The 19,151-nt window shown below is 40.3% G+C and overlaps 1 protein-coding gene, 1 long non-coding RNA gene and 2 pseudogenes across 3 annotated transcripts; 3 read left to right on the top strand and 1 right to left on the bottom strand.

The window, feature by feature from the left end:
* The first annotated feature begins 1,015 nt into the window (after positions 1-1,015).
* LOC104417916 lies at positions 1,016-5,347 on the top strand (annotated as a pseudogene).
* LOC120286542 lies at positions 4,688-17,896 on the bottom strand. Of its 2 annotated transcripts, none has more exons than XR_005545187.1 (3): positions 17,590-17,726; positions 17,173-17,427; positions 4,688-4,801 (listed from the first exon to the last, which is right to left on the bottom strand). It is a non-coding gene; the product is annotated as an uncharacterized LOC120286542 (long non-coding RNA). The 2 variants fall into 2 exon arrangements; XR_005545186.1 differs by lacking the exon at positions 4,688-4,801 and adding an exon at positions 17,839-17,896 and having other exon boundaries at positions 16,962-17,427; positions 17,590-17,760.
* Positions 7,253-11,626, top strand: LOC104415981 (aspartic proteinase Asp1). The gene is given in 9 exon segments (XM_010027429.3): positions 7,253-7,729; positions 9,294-9,411; positions 9,574-9,600; positions 9,602-9,798; positions 9,982-10,209; positions 10,298-10,436; positions 10,674-10,880; positions 10,960-11,032; positions 11,249-11,626. Coding segments are annotated over 9 exon segments (1,308 nt in total). The 5' UTR covers positions 7,253-7,520; the 3' UTR covers positions 11,359-11,626.
* LOC104417917 lies at positions 12,441-16,732 on the top strand (annotated as a pseudogene).
* Positions 17,897-19,151: the final 1,255 nt, after the last annotated feature.

The raw sequence follows: 19,151 nt of genomic DNA, 5'->3' as shown, positions 1-19,151 counted from the left end.
GTCTTGTCAGCCTCTCCTTTTTGCCCCCAATCCTCTTCTTTCTCCAAATTGATGGGATATTCGCGCAAATTGATTGCCCTGCTGAGGAACCCTCTTGCAGAGGAATTATTGCCCCCGAGCCCGGATTAACTGGAACTAAAAGACACGTCAATCTCTGTGTACTTGACCGTGTAGAGTCAAAGAGTTTCCAAGTTGAACCGAAAATGCTATAAAAAGAACATCATCGCTTGTTAAAAGCTAGGGAAAGGTTGAATATTCGTCATAGAAAATGAGATATATTATTCATTATTTACTATCAATCACTTCTTAATGCATTGACCATTGTCCATACTTATTCTTTTATAAATATTGACTCACTTTGCTCATTCTTTGATTTGTTTAATTATATCCGCCTCCATATTTTTCATGCATGAAACTTTATTTCTACAAACTATTGGTATCGCATTTAATATTTTCCTACTCTATCTAAATAATGAGGTGCACACTATATTGAAGATTTAGTAAATTTTGTAGGATAGCCTCGACACACCTTTTGCACTCTATGAACAGCAAAAATCATTAATTAGAATTAGTGCTCACACACATCAAATATTTGAAAATTTCGCATTTATAGATGATAGCTGTCCGGATTTTACAGCAAATTTCTCATCATTATGATTTGACATGCCTAAGCTATTCACATCACTAAACTAAATTATAATTGGCTCATAAAGAATGGACCTTTATTTCCGCGTAAGTCTTTGCTTTTTACCCTTTTTTCCAACCCCATAAAATGGGTTGTCCTTTTTGGAGGAAGTTCCTAGAAGTTCCCAAATTGACTCCATTGGTGACTCAAACCGCCGGGTCCCACTTCAGATGTCTTTCGTCCACCTTAGCAATCTTCCACAACCATAGTCAAAATGCATAAAACGAAAAAGGAAAGAAAAGAAAAGACAGGTAAATTTCCTCAAATCGCTTCGATCATCAAGAAGACAGAATCCTTTCTGGGGCAGTTAACGAGATTAACGACCCCAATTTGCCAACGCAAGGAATAAGCATAACCCAGAAATTAAAGTAAAGAACCTGCTCGGAGAGATTTCCATCCATCAGAAGGAATACCATTTCTAACTCCTTCGAATTACCGAATGACAGGGAAAACAAGAAACGTCATTAAAATTCCTCCCCCCGATCTGCAGACCCCCATCTCGCAAGCTATTCCAATTCGGAAATCCGTGGCTCCCAAGCTAGACATCAGCATAAATCCTTACCAATCTTTGGCTCCATCATGCAAGAAACCCGCCCTATAATTGCCCTTGACCTGGTCTTTCTTTTGCTGTGTCTGAATAATCGGACAAGAACAGGGAGGGGTTTGAGTTTCACCGAGAGAGAGAGAGAGAGAGAGAGAGGGAAGGAGGGAGAATGGGGAAAGAGAAAGTGGGTTGGGTGGCGTTAATGATAATTGTGTCGAGCTGGTGTGTATCGTCGTCCTCCCACTCCTATTCTTCTTCTTTCAGAGGTGATCTGAGCAGAGGCAAAGCACCTTTGACGTTTGGGTCGGCGTCGTCGTCGTCGCTGGTTCTCAATCGGGTCGGGTCATCCGTTGTCCTGCCACTCGACGGGAATGTTTTCCCAATTGGGTACCACTTCTTGACCTATCTTCACTTCAGTTCAGCGTTTCATTTATTAGTCAGAGAAAGAGAGAGAGGTAATGTACCTGCATTTTGGCTTCTTCACTGAATCCTTGAATACCTGCGTGACTCTTGTTGTGCTGTTGACGTTAAGAAAGCGTGGGTCATTCTTCACTATTTAAGGATCCGTTTAGTAATGCTTATATTCTGAAAAACAAATTTTTTTTTTCAGAAATGATTTTTGTCTATTTCTATTTTCCAGAACAATTTCTCAATGAAAGAACGCGTTTAGTAATTATTCAATTTTTATTTTCGAAATAGAAAAACAATAAGAATGCTACGATTCACAAAATTTTTATAATGTAGAATTTATTTTAATTTTTTTTCTTATTCTTCCTTACCACCACCACTCCGTCCATCGTCAACCGTCATGGATGACCGCCAACGATGCCTAGGGTTGGAGGCAACTAGCATTGGTCGGCGGTGGCTATTGGCGATGGTGGTGGGCAGCAACAACGAGCGACAAGCTGCGACAATTGGTGGTGGCAAGCAACAAGCAGCATTGTGGGCGAGCCGTGGCAGGCGACAATGGCGATCAACGGTGACCGATGGCGATGGCGGTGGGGTGGCTGCAGAGCAACGTGGTAGTGGCAGGTGGTGGTGAGGGAGGAGGGACGATGGCCGAAAAAGAAAAAACTTAAAAAATTGTTTTGGGACCAATAAGTTACTTTTTTTTACTTTTGTTTTTATTCCAAATCTATTTCTCGGCCACTTTTATTCATAGGAATAAAAAATTAATTGACATTACCAAATGGATTTTTGTTCTTTTTTTGTTTCAAGGAATAAATAAAACAAAAATTAAGAGAAACATAAATATTACCAAACATGGCTTAAATGTCTTTAGTGATATGAAAAGGTCTTTTTCCTCTAAAAGTTAAAAAAGTTCCTACAGTTCGGCTAGTTACTGCATTGAATTGCTATTTCGTTGGTACAATAACATGAAGATTCATCCAATCCAATGTCATGGTGACTTATATCTCCCTAAGTGGTAACTATAGATACTATTATCACCCCCATCTAGGAATTCCTGAAGTTTGAATATGTTGATCATCAAACAAAATCTTTCATGCCAAGGGATAATTGCTCGGGAAATCCTATGTGGTTATCATCACATTGAAGCAGATCTTTCGCAAGGGAAAGTTGTGTTTTTTTCAGTTTCCGTACATTTCCTTTCTATATGTCATAGAGATGCAATGACTTTATTCTCATTTTGCTTGTCATTTATTTTGTTACCTTTTTCTGTCGCACTTTGCTAATTGGCTGTTCAATCTTTCGAAGCACAATGCTCCTCTCTTCATGCAATAATTAGATCTGAAGATTATAAAAGCTTGCGTATTTCCAAGATTGATGATCAAGTGAACTGCCCATTTCAGGTCATATAACACAACTATCTACATCGGGCAGCCGCCAAAGCCTTACTATCTTGATCCTGACACTGATAGTGACCTCACTTGGCTCCAATGTGATGCCCCTTGTGTACGATGCACCCGGGTAAATTTTAATAGTTTTTAGGTGTTGTATTGACTTGTTTCTCAAACCTATGAATTATAGATGATAACCCTAAAACTTCGCTCGGATGTTTGTTTTGAAGGTCTCATGATGTTATGCGGGGATAAGTCCTAATAACTTTCCACTATTTTCTTATTGTAGACACCACATCCGCTTTATCCACCCAGCGATGAGCTAGTAGATAGCAGTGACCCAATTTGCGGGTCCCTACATTCGGGTGACTACAAAAGTGACTGCGTGGAGCGATGTGGCTACGAGGTTCAGTATGCAGATGGTGGCTCTTCTCGTGGTTTCCTCGTAAAGGATGACGTTCATTTCGAGTCCAATCGCGGCAGGGTTCTTAGCCTCGTGTTGCCCTCGGGTAGGTGACTTTACATGCGCTCCCAATTATGCCGATTTTACCAACTCATCATTTTATGATACCATACTTTCTTTGGCCGGACAGGAAATTCTTCATTTATGTCAAAGCCTGCTCATATCAATTTTGCCTTTTTAACCATTTATTATGTGCTGATAGCTCCTCTATAGATGTGGATATAATCAGATACCCGGTCCGTATAATCCTTGCTTAGACGGAGTGCTCGGGCTCGGTAAGGGAAGTTCCAGCATCGTATCACAGCTAAGTAGTCAAGGTTTGGTGGCGAACGTACTAGGCCACTGCTTGAGTACGCGTGGTGGTGGATTTCTCTTCTTCGGTGATGATCTTTATGACTCCTCCCGCATCTCGTGGACGCCTATGTCTCGTGACCCGTAAATTCTCTGTTCTTCCACTTTTTCACCATCTCAATATCTCTCATCTCCATCTACTAAAATGGAACTTTGTTATAGTTATCTCATAGAGCACTATTCTCCTGGGACCGCGGAGCTCCTTTTTGCGGGGAAACCTACTGGACAGGAAAATCTGTTGCTTCTTTTCGATAGCGGGAGCACTTTTACTTACTTCAGTTCTAAGGCATATCAAGCCTTATCTTCTAGGGTGAGTTAGAGGCAACTGTGAACTAGTATGTGAAAATCTGGGACAATATGCAACATCACACTTAGCGTGTCACACTATTCACATCCAAACATATCAGCATCTTTCCAGGATTTTCAGTTGTGCTCGAGTTTTCTTGAATACTAATGCCTATTAAGTTTGAGAAGTAATACCTTTCATAAAAAAAATAAAAAATTTGAGAGATAAAACCGTAAAAAACTTACTCTCTTCTTTCAGGTAAAGGAAGAACTACGCAGAAAGGACTTCACCGAAGCAGTAGACGACGACACGCTCCCACTCTGCTGGAAAGGCCAGAAGCCTTTCAAAAACATCGGCGACGTCACGAAGTACTTCAAACCCTTTGCCCTCAGCTTTGCACTTAGCTTTAATAGTGGTGGAAGAGCCAAAAACCAATTTGAAGTTCCCCCCGAATCATATTTTATTATATCGGTGCGTCAATACCTTCATCCATCAAAACTCTGGCAAGTTAGATATGTACGTTTTTTGATAACTGCAATGGTTTTGATAGGACAAGGGAAATGTCTGCATGGGAGTTTTAAACGGAACTGAAGTAGGGTTCCAAAATGTGAATGTGATTGGAGGTAAGAATCTTCCATATGGTGGCATTTTTATCGCGGAATTAGTTTCGCACCTGAGACATTCTCATGGAAAATTTGAAGAGGAAGGAAATCATTAAATATATGATTAGACAACAATAAAATGTCCTCGGAGATCATATCCATTCAGATGTGCTGCACTATTGCGGCGAAGCAGATTTATTTCATTTAATTTTGTATCTACCCTCGTTTGTCGGTTTTGCAGACACATCGATGCAGGACAAGATGGTGATCTACGACAACGGGAGACAATTGCTGGGATGGGAATCTAAAGATTGCAGTCAACTTCCAAATTCCAGAGCATTCGCAGCCTAATTGACAAGAAGCTCGTCACCGTATCTCTGTACTTCCATATCAGAATCATGGAAGCCCTGCGCTTCAAACTAAGCCTTCGCCTAAGAAGCTTATTATTGCCAAATCACTTGTAAATAAGCCATGACTCATGCTTTCCTTCGTCCTACTGTACTGGATGTTATGTGTACAGCAAAATTGCTTACGGGTATGTCCCAAGCCAATTCAATTACAGCCACGCTTAATAAGTACTGCCATGTTGAGAATCAGTAGAAACCGATCCTTATTCACACTCCAGCTTCTTGTTCATCCCATTATTCCAGATTTTATTTACCTTCCATTGAGTGAAACTCAAGCCTAGAGGCATATTCCACCACAAGAGCCGAAGAGTTTCCAAGTTGAATCGAAAAGCTAGACTCATCAACTGCAAATACATTTGCAATATTGTCTCTCTTATTCAAATGCCATTCTGATTGGTTAGGGTATGTGATATTCCTAGATTCATCACTACGTCAACAGTAAGACTTGTACTAACACATTAGTACAATCAGGAGAACTAATTGTCTAGATTAGTCTCTTATTTCTACAAATCATAAGTGACATCTAGTAATATATCATGGCTATCTAGACAATATGAAATGTTTCAAGAATATAATGAAATTGTCGGCTTTGGCGATCGTGTAATTCGATCATTCTATTTTACCATGTCCCAATTGAAAAAAGGCCATAGAATTATTAATCAAGTCACCAATTCAATCATATGCACAAATCTAATTAACATGTATTTATTCGAAACATGAACCATTCATTCTTGGTTATAACCCCAACTGAGGATTTCAATGTAATGTCACAATTAGATCACATAAGATATCAATCTTATATATCTACATATAACAAAAGGATAGATTCTATATTGCATATGCATATGCATATGCCTTCGTATGTGAACAAACTATGACTATCAAGCATAGAGATGGTCTAACGCAGCATCAATATGTGTACTTGTAAACCACAGCCATCAAATATGTAAGTCAACATTAGGTCTAAGGATCTTACATCCTACCAAAGCGTGAATAATCAAACATTGACATCACTAAAAACTTCAATATTACCAATCATTATATACATATCACGTTCAGTGAACTTGTTCAAGACAAACACCTTTATTCTAGCTTAGATACCACAATCTCCAATGATTTATCGATCATGAATTGTTTAAAGATTCATCATGACTGTAAACTAATCACACATATTCTTAACACATTAAGAATAGGTTCAGTTGTAATCGATTTTATGGATTCATTCATATAAATAATACGATGAATGAATATTTATTTATCATTAAATAATCCCTAACGTGTAACTATTACATAATTACTTTAGGGCATATGGTTAACATTTTGTTCATTCTTTGATGTGTTCAATTTTATGGACTCCAATATCTTCATGCACTAAATGTCTACAAACTATTGTATCACATTTCATGATATTCCTACTCTATCTAAATAACGAGATGCACATTGTTTTGAAGGTTTAGTAAATCCTGGAAGATAACCTCGACATGTCTTCTAAACCTTATGAATGATGGAAACTGTCAATTAGAATTAGTATTCGTAAGCATTAGATATTTGAAAATTTCGCATTTATATACGATAGTCGTCCAGATTTTACAGCAAATCCCTCATTATTATGATTTGACGCCTATGTAGAGCTATTCACGTCACTAAACTAAATTTTATCAGGCTCATAAAAAATGAACATTTATTTCCACATAAGTTTTCGCTTTTCCCCTTTTTCCAACCCCATAAAACATGGGTTGTCCTTTTTGAGGAAAGTTCCTCGAAATTCCCAGATGGACTCATTGCTGGGTCCCACTTCAGATTTCTTTCGTCTACCTTGGCAATTTTCCACATTCAATAGCCAAAGTAAATAAAAGGAAAAAGGAAAAAAGAAAAAAAGGGGTAAACCTTCCTCATCTTTTTCATCATCATCGTACCTCAATCATCAAGAAGACAGAATCCTTTCTGGAGCAGATAACAAGATTAACGAACCCAATTTGCCAACGCAAGGAATAAGAATAACCCAGAAATTAAAGTAAAGAACCTGCTCCGAGATTTCCACCCATTAGAAGGAATACCATTTCTAACTCCTTCGAATTACCTAACGACAGGGAACACAAGAGAATGTCAGTAAAATTCCTCCCCCGATCTGCAGACCCCCATCACCCAAGCTATTCTAATTCGAAATCCGTGGCTCCCAAGCTAGACATCAGCATAAATCCTCGCCAATCATTCGCTCCATCATGCAAGAAACCCGCCCTATAATTGCCCTCGACCTGGTCTTTCTGCTGCTGGGTCTAAATAATCGGACAAGAACAGGACGGGTTTGAGTTTCGCCAAGAACATATCGTTCTTACTCATTCGTCAGTTATAATATAGAGAGAGAAAGAGAAACGCAGAGAGAATGGGGAAAGAGAAAGTGGGTTTGGTGGCGTTGGTGTTAATTGTGTCGAGCTGGGCTGTTTCATCCGCCCCCTCTTCTCCTTCTTTCAGAGGTGATCTGAGCAGAGGGAAAGCGTCTTTGACTTTCGGGTCGGCGTCGTCGTCGCTGGTTCTCAATCGGGTCGGGTCATCCGTTGTCCTTCCACTCGACGGCAATGTTCATCCAATTGGGTACACTTCTTGATTTGTCTTCACTTCAGTTCAGCGTTTCATTTATTAGTCGGAGAGAGAGAGAGATAGGTGATGCACCTACACTTTTGCTCCTTCAATGAATTCTTTAATACCTATGTAACGCTCTGTAGTGCTGTTGACGTCTAGAAAGTATGGGTCATCTCTCACTATCCAAGTGGGCATTTAGTAATCATTTTATTTTTAAAAATAATTTTTGTTTACAAATAATTTTTTATGACCTTAGAACTACGTACAGCCGGCGGCACAAACCAGGGGAGCACTAGCGCGGGGTCCACCTCCCATGGCACTCCACTTTAGTCACGCAAATGGGGGCGCGGAGTTTTGAACCCCTCCTCTCCCGGATGAGAGGGTAGGGCGCAAACCAATACATCCACCACGGGGTGGGTTAGAAATAATTTTTTTTTATCTTTACTCCTGAGAATAATTTTTGAATTTTTAAAGGCCCTTGGTAAATACCCACAATTTTTATTTCCGTAATGAACATGCGTTTAATATGACTCTTAATTTTTTTTTTATTTCTTTTAATTTTTTAATACATCTATCCTCCGTGGCTAGCGACCGGTTTGGCGAGCTTGCTAGAGCCTCAATAGACCAGGGCGAGATTTAGTGAGCTTGTCGGAGGCTCATTTGGCCACCGCGAGCCTCGAACTCACAAATCTGGGCAAGGCTCAACCTTGCCCATGCAACACAAGATCGGCCCAACCTCGCGTTAGCTAGCAAGGCTAAGCCTAGCCATGGCTGGGCGAGGTCAACCTTGCTGATGGCTAAGTGAGGCTGAGCCTCGCCATGGCTTGGTGTCATAAGAGGGCCGGCGACTAGCCAAAAGGAAGAAGAAAGAGAAAAGGACCGAGAGGAGAAGAGAAAAGACTGAAAATTAGACTTGATTCTAGGAATTGTTCCTAAGAACCGTAGCAACTTTTTTCTACTTCTTAATTATGTTCCAAATCTATTCTTAGGAACAAAAAAAATGAATTTTTGTTTTTGAGAACAAACATTTACCAAATGGATTTTTATTATTTTTTTACTGTGTTGGATTGCTATTTCATTGGTATGATGACCTGAAGATTCATCCAATCCAATGTAATGGTGACTTATGTCTCCCTAAGTGGTAACCGTAGATGCTATTATCACCCCCATTTAGGAATTCTTGAAGTTTCGATATGTTGATCATCAAACTAAATATTTCATGCCAAGGGATAATTGTCGGGAGATTCCATATGGTTACCATCACATTGAAGCGGACCTTTCGCAAGGGAAAGTTGTTTTTTGTTTTTTTAATATGTTTCCATACAATTCCTTTCTATATGTCATAGAGATGCAGTGCTTTTCTTGACTTTCTCGATCCCCCGGTGTTTCTTAATTGTTAACTTTATTCTCACCTTGCCTCTCATTCGTTTTGTTTCCCTTTTCTGTCACACTTTGCTAATTGGCTATTCAATCTTTCGAAGCATGATGCTCCTCTCTTCATGCAATAATTAGATCTGAAGATTATAAAAGCTTGTGTATTTCCAAGATTGATGATCAAGTAAACTGCCCATTTTAGGTCATATAACGCAACTGTCTACGTCGGGCAGCCGCCAAAGCCTTACTTTCTTGATCCCGACACTGGTAGTGACCTGACTTGGCTCCAATGTGATGTCCCTGGTGCACATTGTACCCCGGTAAATTTTAATACTTTTTAGGTGTCGTATTGACTTGTTTCTCAAACCTATGAATTTTGGACGGTAATCCTAAAACTTCGCTCGGATGTTTGTTTTGGACGGTCTCGTGATGTTATGCGGGGCGATAAGTCCTGATAACTTTCCACCATTTTCTTATTGCAGACACCACATCCGCGTTATCCACCCAGCCCGTGACATAGTAGATTGCAGTGACCCAATTTGCGCGTCCCTGCATTCAGGCGACTACAGATGTGACCACCCAGAGCAATGTGACTACGAGGTGGAGTATGCAGATGGCGGCTCTTCTCTTGGTGCACTTGTAAAGGATGTCGTTTCTTTCAGGTCCTACAGCAGCGGCAGGGTTCTTAGTGCTCGTGTCGCCCTTGGGTAGGTGAATTCACATGCTCTCCCAATTATGTTTGGCCAAGCTTACTGACTATACCAACTCAGCATTTTATGATACCATACTTTCTTTTGGCCAGACAGGAAATTCTTCATTTATGTCAAGAGCCTGCTCAGATCAATTTTGCCTATTTAACCATTTATCATGTGCTGATGGTTCCTCTACAGATGTGGATATGATCAGAAACCAAGTCCGTACAACGTTCCTTTCTTAGACGGAGTGCTCGGGCTCGGTAAGGGAAGGTCCAGCATTGTATCACAGCTAAGTAGTCGAGGTTTGGTGGCGAACGTACTAGGCCACTGCTTGAGTACGCGTGGTGGTGGATTTCTCTTCTTCGGTGATGATCTTTATGACTCCTCCCGCATCTCGTGGACGCCTATGTCTCGTGATTACCCGTATGTTCTCTGTTCTTCCACTTTTTCACCATCTCAATGTCTCTCATCTCTCATCTACTAAAATTGAACTTTGTTATATTTATCTCAGAAAGCACTATTCTCCTGAGACCGCGGAGCTCCTTTTTGCGGGGAAACCTACTGGACAGAAAAATTTGTTGCTAGTTTTTGATAGCGCGAGCACTTATACTTACTTCAGTTCTGAGGCATATCGAGCCTTATCTTTGAGGGTGAGTTAGAGGCGATTGTGAACTAGTATGTGAAAATTTGGGACAAAAAGCAACATCACACTTACTGTGTCACTATTTACATCCAAACATATTTACCAACTTTCCAGTATTTTCAGTTGTGCCCGAGTTTTCTTGAGTTCTAATGCCTATTAAGTTTGAGAAGTAACACCTTTCATAAAAAAAAAAAAAAAAAAGGAAAATTGAGAGATGACAGCATAAAAACTTCTCTCCTTTCAGGTGACAAATGAACTGGAAAAACTAAGTGGAAAGCCCTTCACCGAAATACGCGACCCCGAGCTCCCACTCTGCTGGAAAGGCTGGCAGTCTTTCAAAAACATCCGTGAAGTCAGGAAGTACTTCAAACCCTTTGCACTCACCTTTAATAGCGGTAAAAGAACCAAAACCCAATTTGAAGTTCCCCCTGAATCATATTTGATTATATCGGTGAGTGAATGCCTTCATCTATCGAAACTCTGGCAAGTTAGATATGTACGTTTTTTGTTAACTGCAATGGTTTTGACAGAAAATGGGAAATGTCTGCATGGGAGTTTTAAATGGAACTCAAGAAAAACTCGGAGATACGAATGTGATTGGAGGTAAGAGTCTTCCATATGGTGGCATTTTCATCACGGAATTAGTTTCGTGCCTGAGACATTGTCATTGAAAATTTGAAAAGGAAGGAAATCATCAAAAATATGGTTAGACAACAATAAAATGTCCTTGGAGATATCCATTCAAATGTACTGCACTATTGCGGTGAAGCAGATTTATTTAATTTAATTTTGTATCTGCCCTTGTTTGTCGGTTTGCAGACATATCGATGCAGGACAAGATGGTGATCTACGACAATGCTAACCATTGTCTGGGATGGGCTTCTGAAGATTGCAGTCAGCTTCCAAAGTCCAGAGCATTTGCAGCCTAATTGACAAGAAGCTCCTCATCGTATCTCTGTACTTCCAGATTAGAATCATGGAAATGCTGGGCTTCAAATCAAGCCTTCTCCTAACAAGCTTATCATAGCCAAGTCACTTGTAAAATAAGCCATGACTAATGTTTTTTCCTTTGTCTTACTGGACTGGATGTTATGTGTACAATAAAATTGCTTACGGGTACACCCAAAGCCAATTCAATTACAGCCACGCTTAATAAGTATTGCAATGCTGAGATCAGTAGAAACCGATCCTTATTCACACTCCAGCTTCTTGTTCAGCCTAGTATTTCAGATTTTATTTACTTTATTGACACCTAAATTTCACATAAATTAATTAATTTAAAGTAGTGTTAAAGGTTAGGAACTAGTCACAAAAAAAGGATTATTATTAAAAAAAAAGAGTTAAAAAAATTTCGAAAAAAAAAAACCAAACGAAAATGGTCGGGTTGGGCCGGATTCGACCTTGGCCCGACCCGCCCCTCTCTTTTTCTTCCCCTCGCACTGGGCCTGGCCCAATCTCCTTTCTCTTTCAGCGTTTCTATTTAGAGCTATTTACGTCACTAAACTAAATTTTATCAGGCTCATAAAAAATGAACATTTATTCCCACATAAGTTTTCGCTTTTCCCCTTTTTCCAACCCCATAACATGGGTTGTCCTTTTTAGGAAAGTTCCTCGAAATTCCCAGATTGACTCATTGCTGGGTCCCACTTCAGATTTCTTTCGTCCACCTTGACAAAAATAAATAAAACGAAAAAGGAAAAAAGAAAAAAGGGTAAACCTTCCTCATCTTTTTTATCATCATCGTACCTCAATCATCAAGAAGACAGAATCCTTTCTGGGGCAGATAACGAGACTAACGACCCCAATTTGCCAACGCAAGGAATAAGCATAACCCAGAAATTAAAGTAAAGAACCTGCTCGAAGATTTCTACCAATTAGAAGGAATACCATTTCTAACCCCTTCGAATTACCAAAACGACAGGGAACGCGAGACGTCATTAAAATTCCAAGGAATCCCCCGAAGATTTCCACCCACCCCCCCCCCAAAACGACAGGGAGACCCCATCTCCCAAGCTATTCCAATTCGAAATCCGTGGCTCACAAGCTAGACATCAGCATAAATCCTCGCCAATCTTTGGCTCCACATGCAAGAAACCCGCCCTATTATTGCCCTTGACCTGGTCTTTCTGCGGCTGTGTCTGAATAATCGGACAAGAACTGGGAGGGGTTTGAGTTTCACCAAGAACGTATCGTTCTTGCTCATTCGTCCGTTGTAATACAGAGAGAGAGAGAGAGAGAGGATGTGGAAAGAGAAAGTGGGTTGGGTGGCGTTGCTGATAATTGTGTCGAGCTGGTGTGTATCGTCGTCCTCCTATTCCTCTTCTTCTTCTTTCAGAGGTGATCTGAGCAGACGCAAAGCACCTTTGACTTTTGGGTCGGCGTCGGCGTCGTCGCTGGTTCTCAATCGGGTCAGGTCATCCGTTGTCCTGCCACTCCACGGGAATGTTTTCCCAATTGGGTACACTTCTTGACCTGTCTTCACTTCAGTTCAGCGTTTCATTTATTAGTCAGAGAGAGAGAGGTGATGTACCTGCAGTTTGGCTTGTTCAATGAATTCGTGAATACCTACCTATGTGACACCGTTGTGCTGTTGACGTTTAGAAAGCGTGGGTCATCTCTCACTATTTAAGGATCTATTTAATAACGCTTCTATTTCAAAAAATAATTTTTTTCAGAGATAATTTTTTTTATTTATATTTCCTGGAAACAATTTCTAACTGAAACGCGTTCAGTAATTACATAAAAAAATTTATTTTCAAAAAAAAAAGAATAGAAATGCTTTTGATATAATTCACGAAATTTTATATAATGTAGAATTTCTTTTAATTTTTTTTTCTTATTCTTCCTTACCATCACCATTGTCTACCGTCACCAGCCACCGCCAATCCCCGCCACGGATGATTGCCAATGACGCCTGGGGTTGATGGTGGCGGCGGTGGCACTCGGTGATGGCGGTGGGCAACAACGATGAGCGGCGAGCTGTGGTGATCAATGGCGATGAGCAATAGGCAACATAGTCAGCGAGCGGCGGGCGGCGACAACCAAAGGTGGCGGTCGACGGCGGCCACAATAGTGGGCAACGGCAACGATTGGTGGTCAAGGGCAAGTGGTAGATTGGGGTGGTAGCCAGCAAAGAAGAAGAAAAAAAGGAAAAAGAAAAAAAATTATTTATGAAAATTGTTTTCAGGAACAAGATACTTTTTTCCTACTTATTGTTTCTGTTCTAAATCTATTCCTCGTCCACTTTTATTCCAACAAATAAAAAAATTAATTAACGTTACCAAATAGATTTCTATTTTTCTTTTGTTTCAATGAATAAAAGAATAGAAATTTGGAGAAACATAAATGTTATGAAACAGGGCCTAAATGTCTTTGATGATATAAAAAGGTCTTTTTTCCTTTAAAAGTTAAAAAAAGTTCCTACAGTTCGGCTAGTTACTGCCTTGAATTGCTGTTTCGTTGGTATGATGACATGAAGATTCATCCAATCCAATGTTATGGTGACTTATGTCTCCCTAAGTGGTAACCATAGATACTATTATGACTCCCATCTAGGAATTCCCGAAGTTTCAATATGTTGATCATCAAACTAAATCTTTCATGGCAAGGGATAATTGCTCGGGAGATTCTATATGGTTATCATCACATTGAAGGGGATCTTTAGCAAGGGAAAGATGTGTTTTTTTTTTTTTTTTTCAGTTTCTGTACATTTCCTTTCTAAATGTCATAAAGATGCAGTTCTTTTCTTAACTTTCTCGATCCCCGGTGTTTTCCAATTGTTAACTTTATTCTCATTTTGCCTGTCATTTGTTTTGTTTCCCTTTTCTATCACACTTTGCTAATTGGTTGTTCAAACTTTCGGAGCACAATGCTCCTCTCTTCATGCAATAATTAGATCTGAAGATTATAAAAGTTTGTGTATTTCCAAGATTGATTATCAAGTGAATTGCCCATTTCAGGTCATATAATGCAACTGTCTACATCGGGCAGCCGTCAAAGCCTTACTTTCTTGATCTCGACACTGGTAGTGACCTCACTTGACTCCAATGTGATGCCCCTTGTGTACAATGTACCCGGGTAAATTTTAATAGTTTGTAGGTGTCGTATTGACTTGTTTCTCAAACCTATGAATTCTGGATGGTAATCCTAAGACTTTGCTATGTTTGTTTTGAATGGTCTCATGATGTTATGTGGGGTGATAAGTCCTTATGACTTTCCACCATTTTATTATTGCAGACACCAAATCCGCTTTATCCACCCAGCGGTGACCTAGTAGATAGCAGTGACCCAATTTGCACGTCCCTACAATCCGACGACTACAAAAAAGACCGCCTGGAGCGATGTGGCTACGGGGTTCAGTATGCAGATGGTGGCTCTTCTCATGGTTTCCTTGTAAAGGATGACGTTCATTTCGAGTCCAACCGCGACAGGGTTCTTAGTCCTCATGTCGCCCTCGGGTAGGTGACTTCACATGCTCTCCCAATTATGCTTGGCCACGCCTACTGATTTTACCAACTCAGCATTTTATGATACCATACTTTCTTTTGGCCAGACAGGAAATTCTTCATCTATGTCAAGAGCCTGCTCATATCAATTTTGCCTATTTAACCATTTATCATGTGTTGATAGTTCCTCTACAGAAGTGGATATAATCAGATACCCGGTCAGTACCTTACTTACTTAGACGGAGTGCTCGGGTTCGGTAAGGGAAGGTCCAGCCTCGTTTCACAGCTAAGTAGTCAAGATTTGGTGGCGAACGTACTAGGTCACTACTTGAGTACTCGTGGTGGTGGATTTCTCTTCTTCGGTGATGATCTTTATGACTCCTCTCGCATCTCGTGGACGCCTATGTCTCGTGACCCATAAATTCTCTGTTCTTCCACTTTTTCACCATCTCAATATCTCTCATCTCTCATTTACTAAAATTGAACTTTGTTATATTTATCTCAGAAAGCACTATTCTCCCGGGACCGCGGACCTCCTTTTTGCGAGGAAACCTACTGGACAGAAAAATCTGTTGCTTGTTTTCGATAGCGGGAGCACTTATACTTACTTCAGTTCTGAGGCATATCAAGCCTTATCTTTGAGTGTGAGTTAGAGGCAATTGTGAACTAGTATGTGAAAATCTGGGAAAAATGCAACATCACACTTAGCGCGCCACTATTCACATCCAAACAAATCACCATCTTTCCAGTATTTTCAGTTGTGCTTAAGTTTTCTTGAGTACTAATGCCTATTAAGTTTGAGAAGTAACACCTTTCATTAAAAATAAAAATAAAAATTGAGAGATAAAACCGTAAAAAACTTAACTCTCTTCTTTCAGGTGGACGAAGAACTATGCAGAAAGCACTTCACCGAAGCAGTAGACGACCGCACGCTCCCACTTTGCTGGAAAGGCCGGAAGCCTTTCAAAAACATCGGCGACGTCACGAAGTACTTCAAACCCTTTGCACTCAGCTTTGCACTCAGCTTTAATAGCGGTGGAAAAGCCCAAAACCAATTTGAAGTTCCCCCCGAATCATATTTGATTATATCGGTGCGTCAATGTCGTCATCCATCAAAACTCTGGCAAGTTAGATATGTACGTTTTTTGCTAACTGCAATGGTTTTGACAGGACAAGGGAAATGTCTGCATGGGAGTTTTAAACGGAACTGAAGTAGGGTTCGAAAATGTGAATGTGATTGGAAGTAAGAATCTTCCATATGGTGGCATTTTTATCACGGAATTAGTTTTGCACCTGAGACATTGTCATGGAAAATTTGAAAAGGAAGGAAATCATCAAATATATGATTAGACAACAATAAAATGTCGTCGGAGATCATATCCATTCAGATGCACTGCACCATCGAGGCGAAGCAGATTTATTTCATTTAATTTTTTCTCTACCCTTGTTTGTCGGTTTTGCAGACACATCGATGCAGGACAAGATGGTGATCTACGACAACGAGAGGCAATCGCTGGGATGGGATTCTAAAGGTTGCAGTCGATTTCCAAAGTCCAGAGCATTCGCAGCCTAATTGACAAGAAGCTCCTCATCGTGTCTTTGTACTTCCAAATCAGAATCATGGAAGCCCTGCGCTTCAAACTAAGCCTTCGCCTAAGAAGCTTATTATTGCCAAGTCACTTGAAAATAAGCCATGAATAATGCTTTCCTTCGTCTTACTGTACTGGATGTTATGTGTACAACAAAATTGCTTACGGGTATATCCCAAGCCAATTCAATTACAGCCACGCATAATAAGTACTACCATGTTGAGAATTAGTAGAAACCGATCCTTATTCACACTCCAGCTTATTGTTCAGCCCAATATTCCAGATTTATTTACCTTCCATTGAGTGAAACTCAAGCCTAGAGGCATATTCCACCACAAGAGCTGAAGAGTTTTCAAATTGAACAAAGGCCATAGAATTATTAATCAAACCACCAATTCAATCATATGCACTAATCTAATTAACATGTATTTCTTCGAAACATGAACCATTCAACATGAACCATTTTCTCAGTTATAACCCCAACCGAAGATTTTAATGTAATGTTATGATTAGATCACATAAGACATCAATCTTATATATCTATATATAACAAAAGGATAGATTCTATATTGCATATGCATGTACTTTCGTATGTGAACAAACTATAACTATCAAGTACAGAGACGGTCTAACAAATCATCAAAATGTGCACTTGTAAACCACAGCCAACGCAAGGAATAAGCATAACGCAGAAATTAAAGTAAAGAACCTGCTCGGACAGATTTCCACCCATCAGAAGGAATGCCATTTCTAACTCCTTCGAATTACCGAACGACAGGGAAAACAAGAAACGTCATTAAAATTCCTCCCCCCGGTGTGCAGACCCCCATCTCGCAAGCTATTCCAATTCGAAATCCGTGGCTCCCAAGCTAGACATCAGCATAAATCCTCGCTGATCATTCGCTCCATCATGCAACAAACCCGCCCTTTAATTGCCCTCGACCTGGTCTCCCTGCTGCTGGGTCTGAATAATCGGACAAGAACAAGGACGGGTTTGAGTTTCGCCAAGAACATATCATTCTTGCTCATTCGTCAGTCCTAATTCAAAGAGAGAGGCGGGGAGAATGGGGAAAGAGAAAGTGGGTCTGGTGGCGTTAGTGATAATTGTATCGAGCTGGTGTGTTACCTCCTCCTCCTACTCCTCTTCTTCTTCTTTCAGAGGTGATCTGAGCAGAGGCAAAGCGCCTTCAACTTTCGGGTCGGTATCGTCGTCGCTGGTTCTCAATTGGGTCGGGTCATCCGTTGTCCTTCCACTCCACGGCAATGTTTACCCAACTGGGTACACTTCTTGACCTGTCTTCACTTCAGTTCAGCGTTTCATTTATCAGTCAGAGAGAAAGAGAGAGAGAGAGAGAGAGAGAGAGTGGTGATGGACCTGCATTTTGGCTTCTTCAATGAATTCTTGAATAACCGTGTGATTCTCTTGTGCTGTTGACGTTTGGAAAGCGTGGGTCATCTCTCACTATCTAAATGTCTTTGGTGATATGAAAATGTCTTTTTTCCTCTAAAGTTAAAAAATTCCTACAGTTCGGCTAGTTACTGTGTTGGATTGCTATTTCGTTGGTATGATGACCTGAAGATTCATCCAATCCAATGTCATGGTGACTTATGTCTCCCTAAGTGGTAACCATAGATACTATTATCACCCCATTTAGGAATTCCTGAAGTTTCAATATGTTGATCATCAAACTAAATCTTTTATGCCAAGGATAATTGCCCGGGAGATTCTATATGGTTCATCACATTGAAGCGGATCTTTCGCAAGGCAAAGTTGTTTTTTATCTTTTCAGTTTCCATACATTTCCTTTCTATATGTCATAGAGATACAGTGCTTTTCTTAACTTTCTCAATCCCCAGTGTTTCTCAATTGTTAACTTTATTCTCACTTTGCCTGTCATTCGTTTTCTTGTTTCCCTTTTCTGTCACACTTTGCTAATCGGCTGTTCAATCTTTCAATGCACAATGCTCTTCGCTTTATGCAATAATTAGATCTGAAGATTATAAAAGCTTGTACATTAGCAAGATTATCAAGTGAACTGCCCATTTCAGGTCATATAATGTAACTGTCTACATTGGGCAACCACCAAAGCCTTACTTTCTTGATCCTGACACTGGTAGTGAACTAACCTGGCTCCAATGTGATGTCCCTTGTGCCCAATGTACCCCGGTAAATTTTAATAGCTTTTAGGTGTCATATTGACTTGTTTCTCAAACCTATGAATTCTAGTTGATAATCCTAAAACTTTACTCGGATGTTTGTTTTGAACGGTCTCATGATGTTATGCGGGATGATAAGTCTTGATAACTTTCCACCATTTTCTTAATTGCAGACGCCGCATCCGCTTTATCCACCCAGCGACGACCTAGTAGATAGCAGTGACCAAATTTGTAGGTCCCTGCAACCGAGCAATAACAAAAGTGACCGCCTCAAGCGATGTAGCTATGGGATTCAGTATGCAGATGGTGGCTCTACTCGTGGTTTCCTTGTAAAGGATGTCATTGATTTCGATTTCAAGTCCAACCGCGGTGGGGTTCTTAGTCCTCGTGTTGCCCTCGGGTAGGTGATTTCACATGCTCTCCCAATTATGTTTGGCCACGCCTGCTGATTTTACCAACTCAGCATTTTATGATACCATACTTTCTTTGGCCGAACAGGAAATTCTTCATTTACGTCAGAGCCCACTCATA

Source organism: Eucalyptus grandis, chromosome 8 (assembly GCF_016545825.1).
Source record: "Eucalyptus grandis isolate ANBG69807.140 chromosome 8, ASM1654582v1, whole genome shotgun sequence".
Taxonomy (NCBI): domain Eukaryota; kingdom Viridiplantae; phylum Streptophyta; class Magnoliopsida; order Myrtales; family Myrtaceae; genus Eucalyptus; species Eucalyptus grandis.
This window is presented reverse-complemented; position numbering and strand designations above follow the sequence as displayed.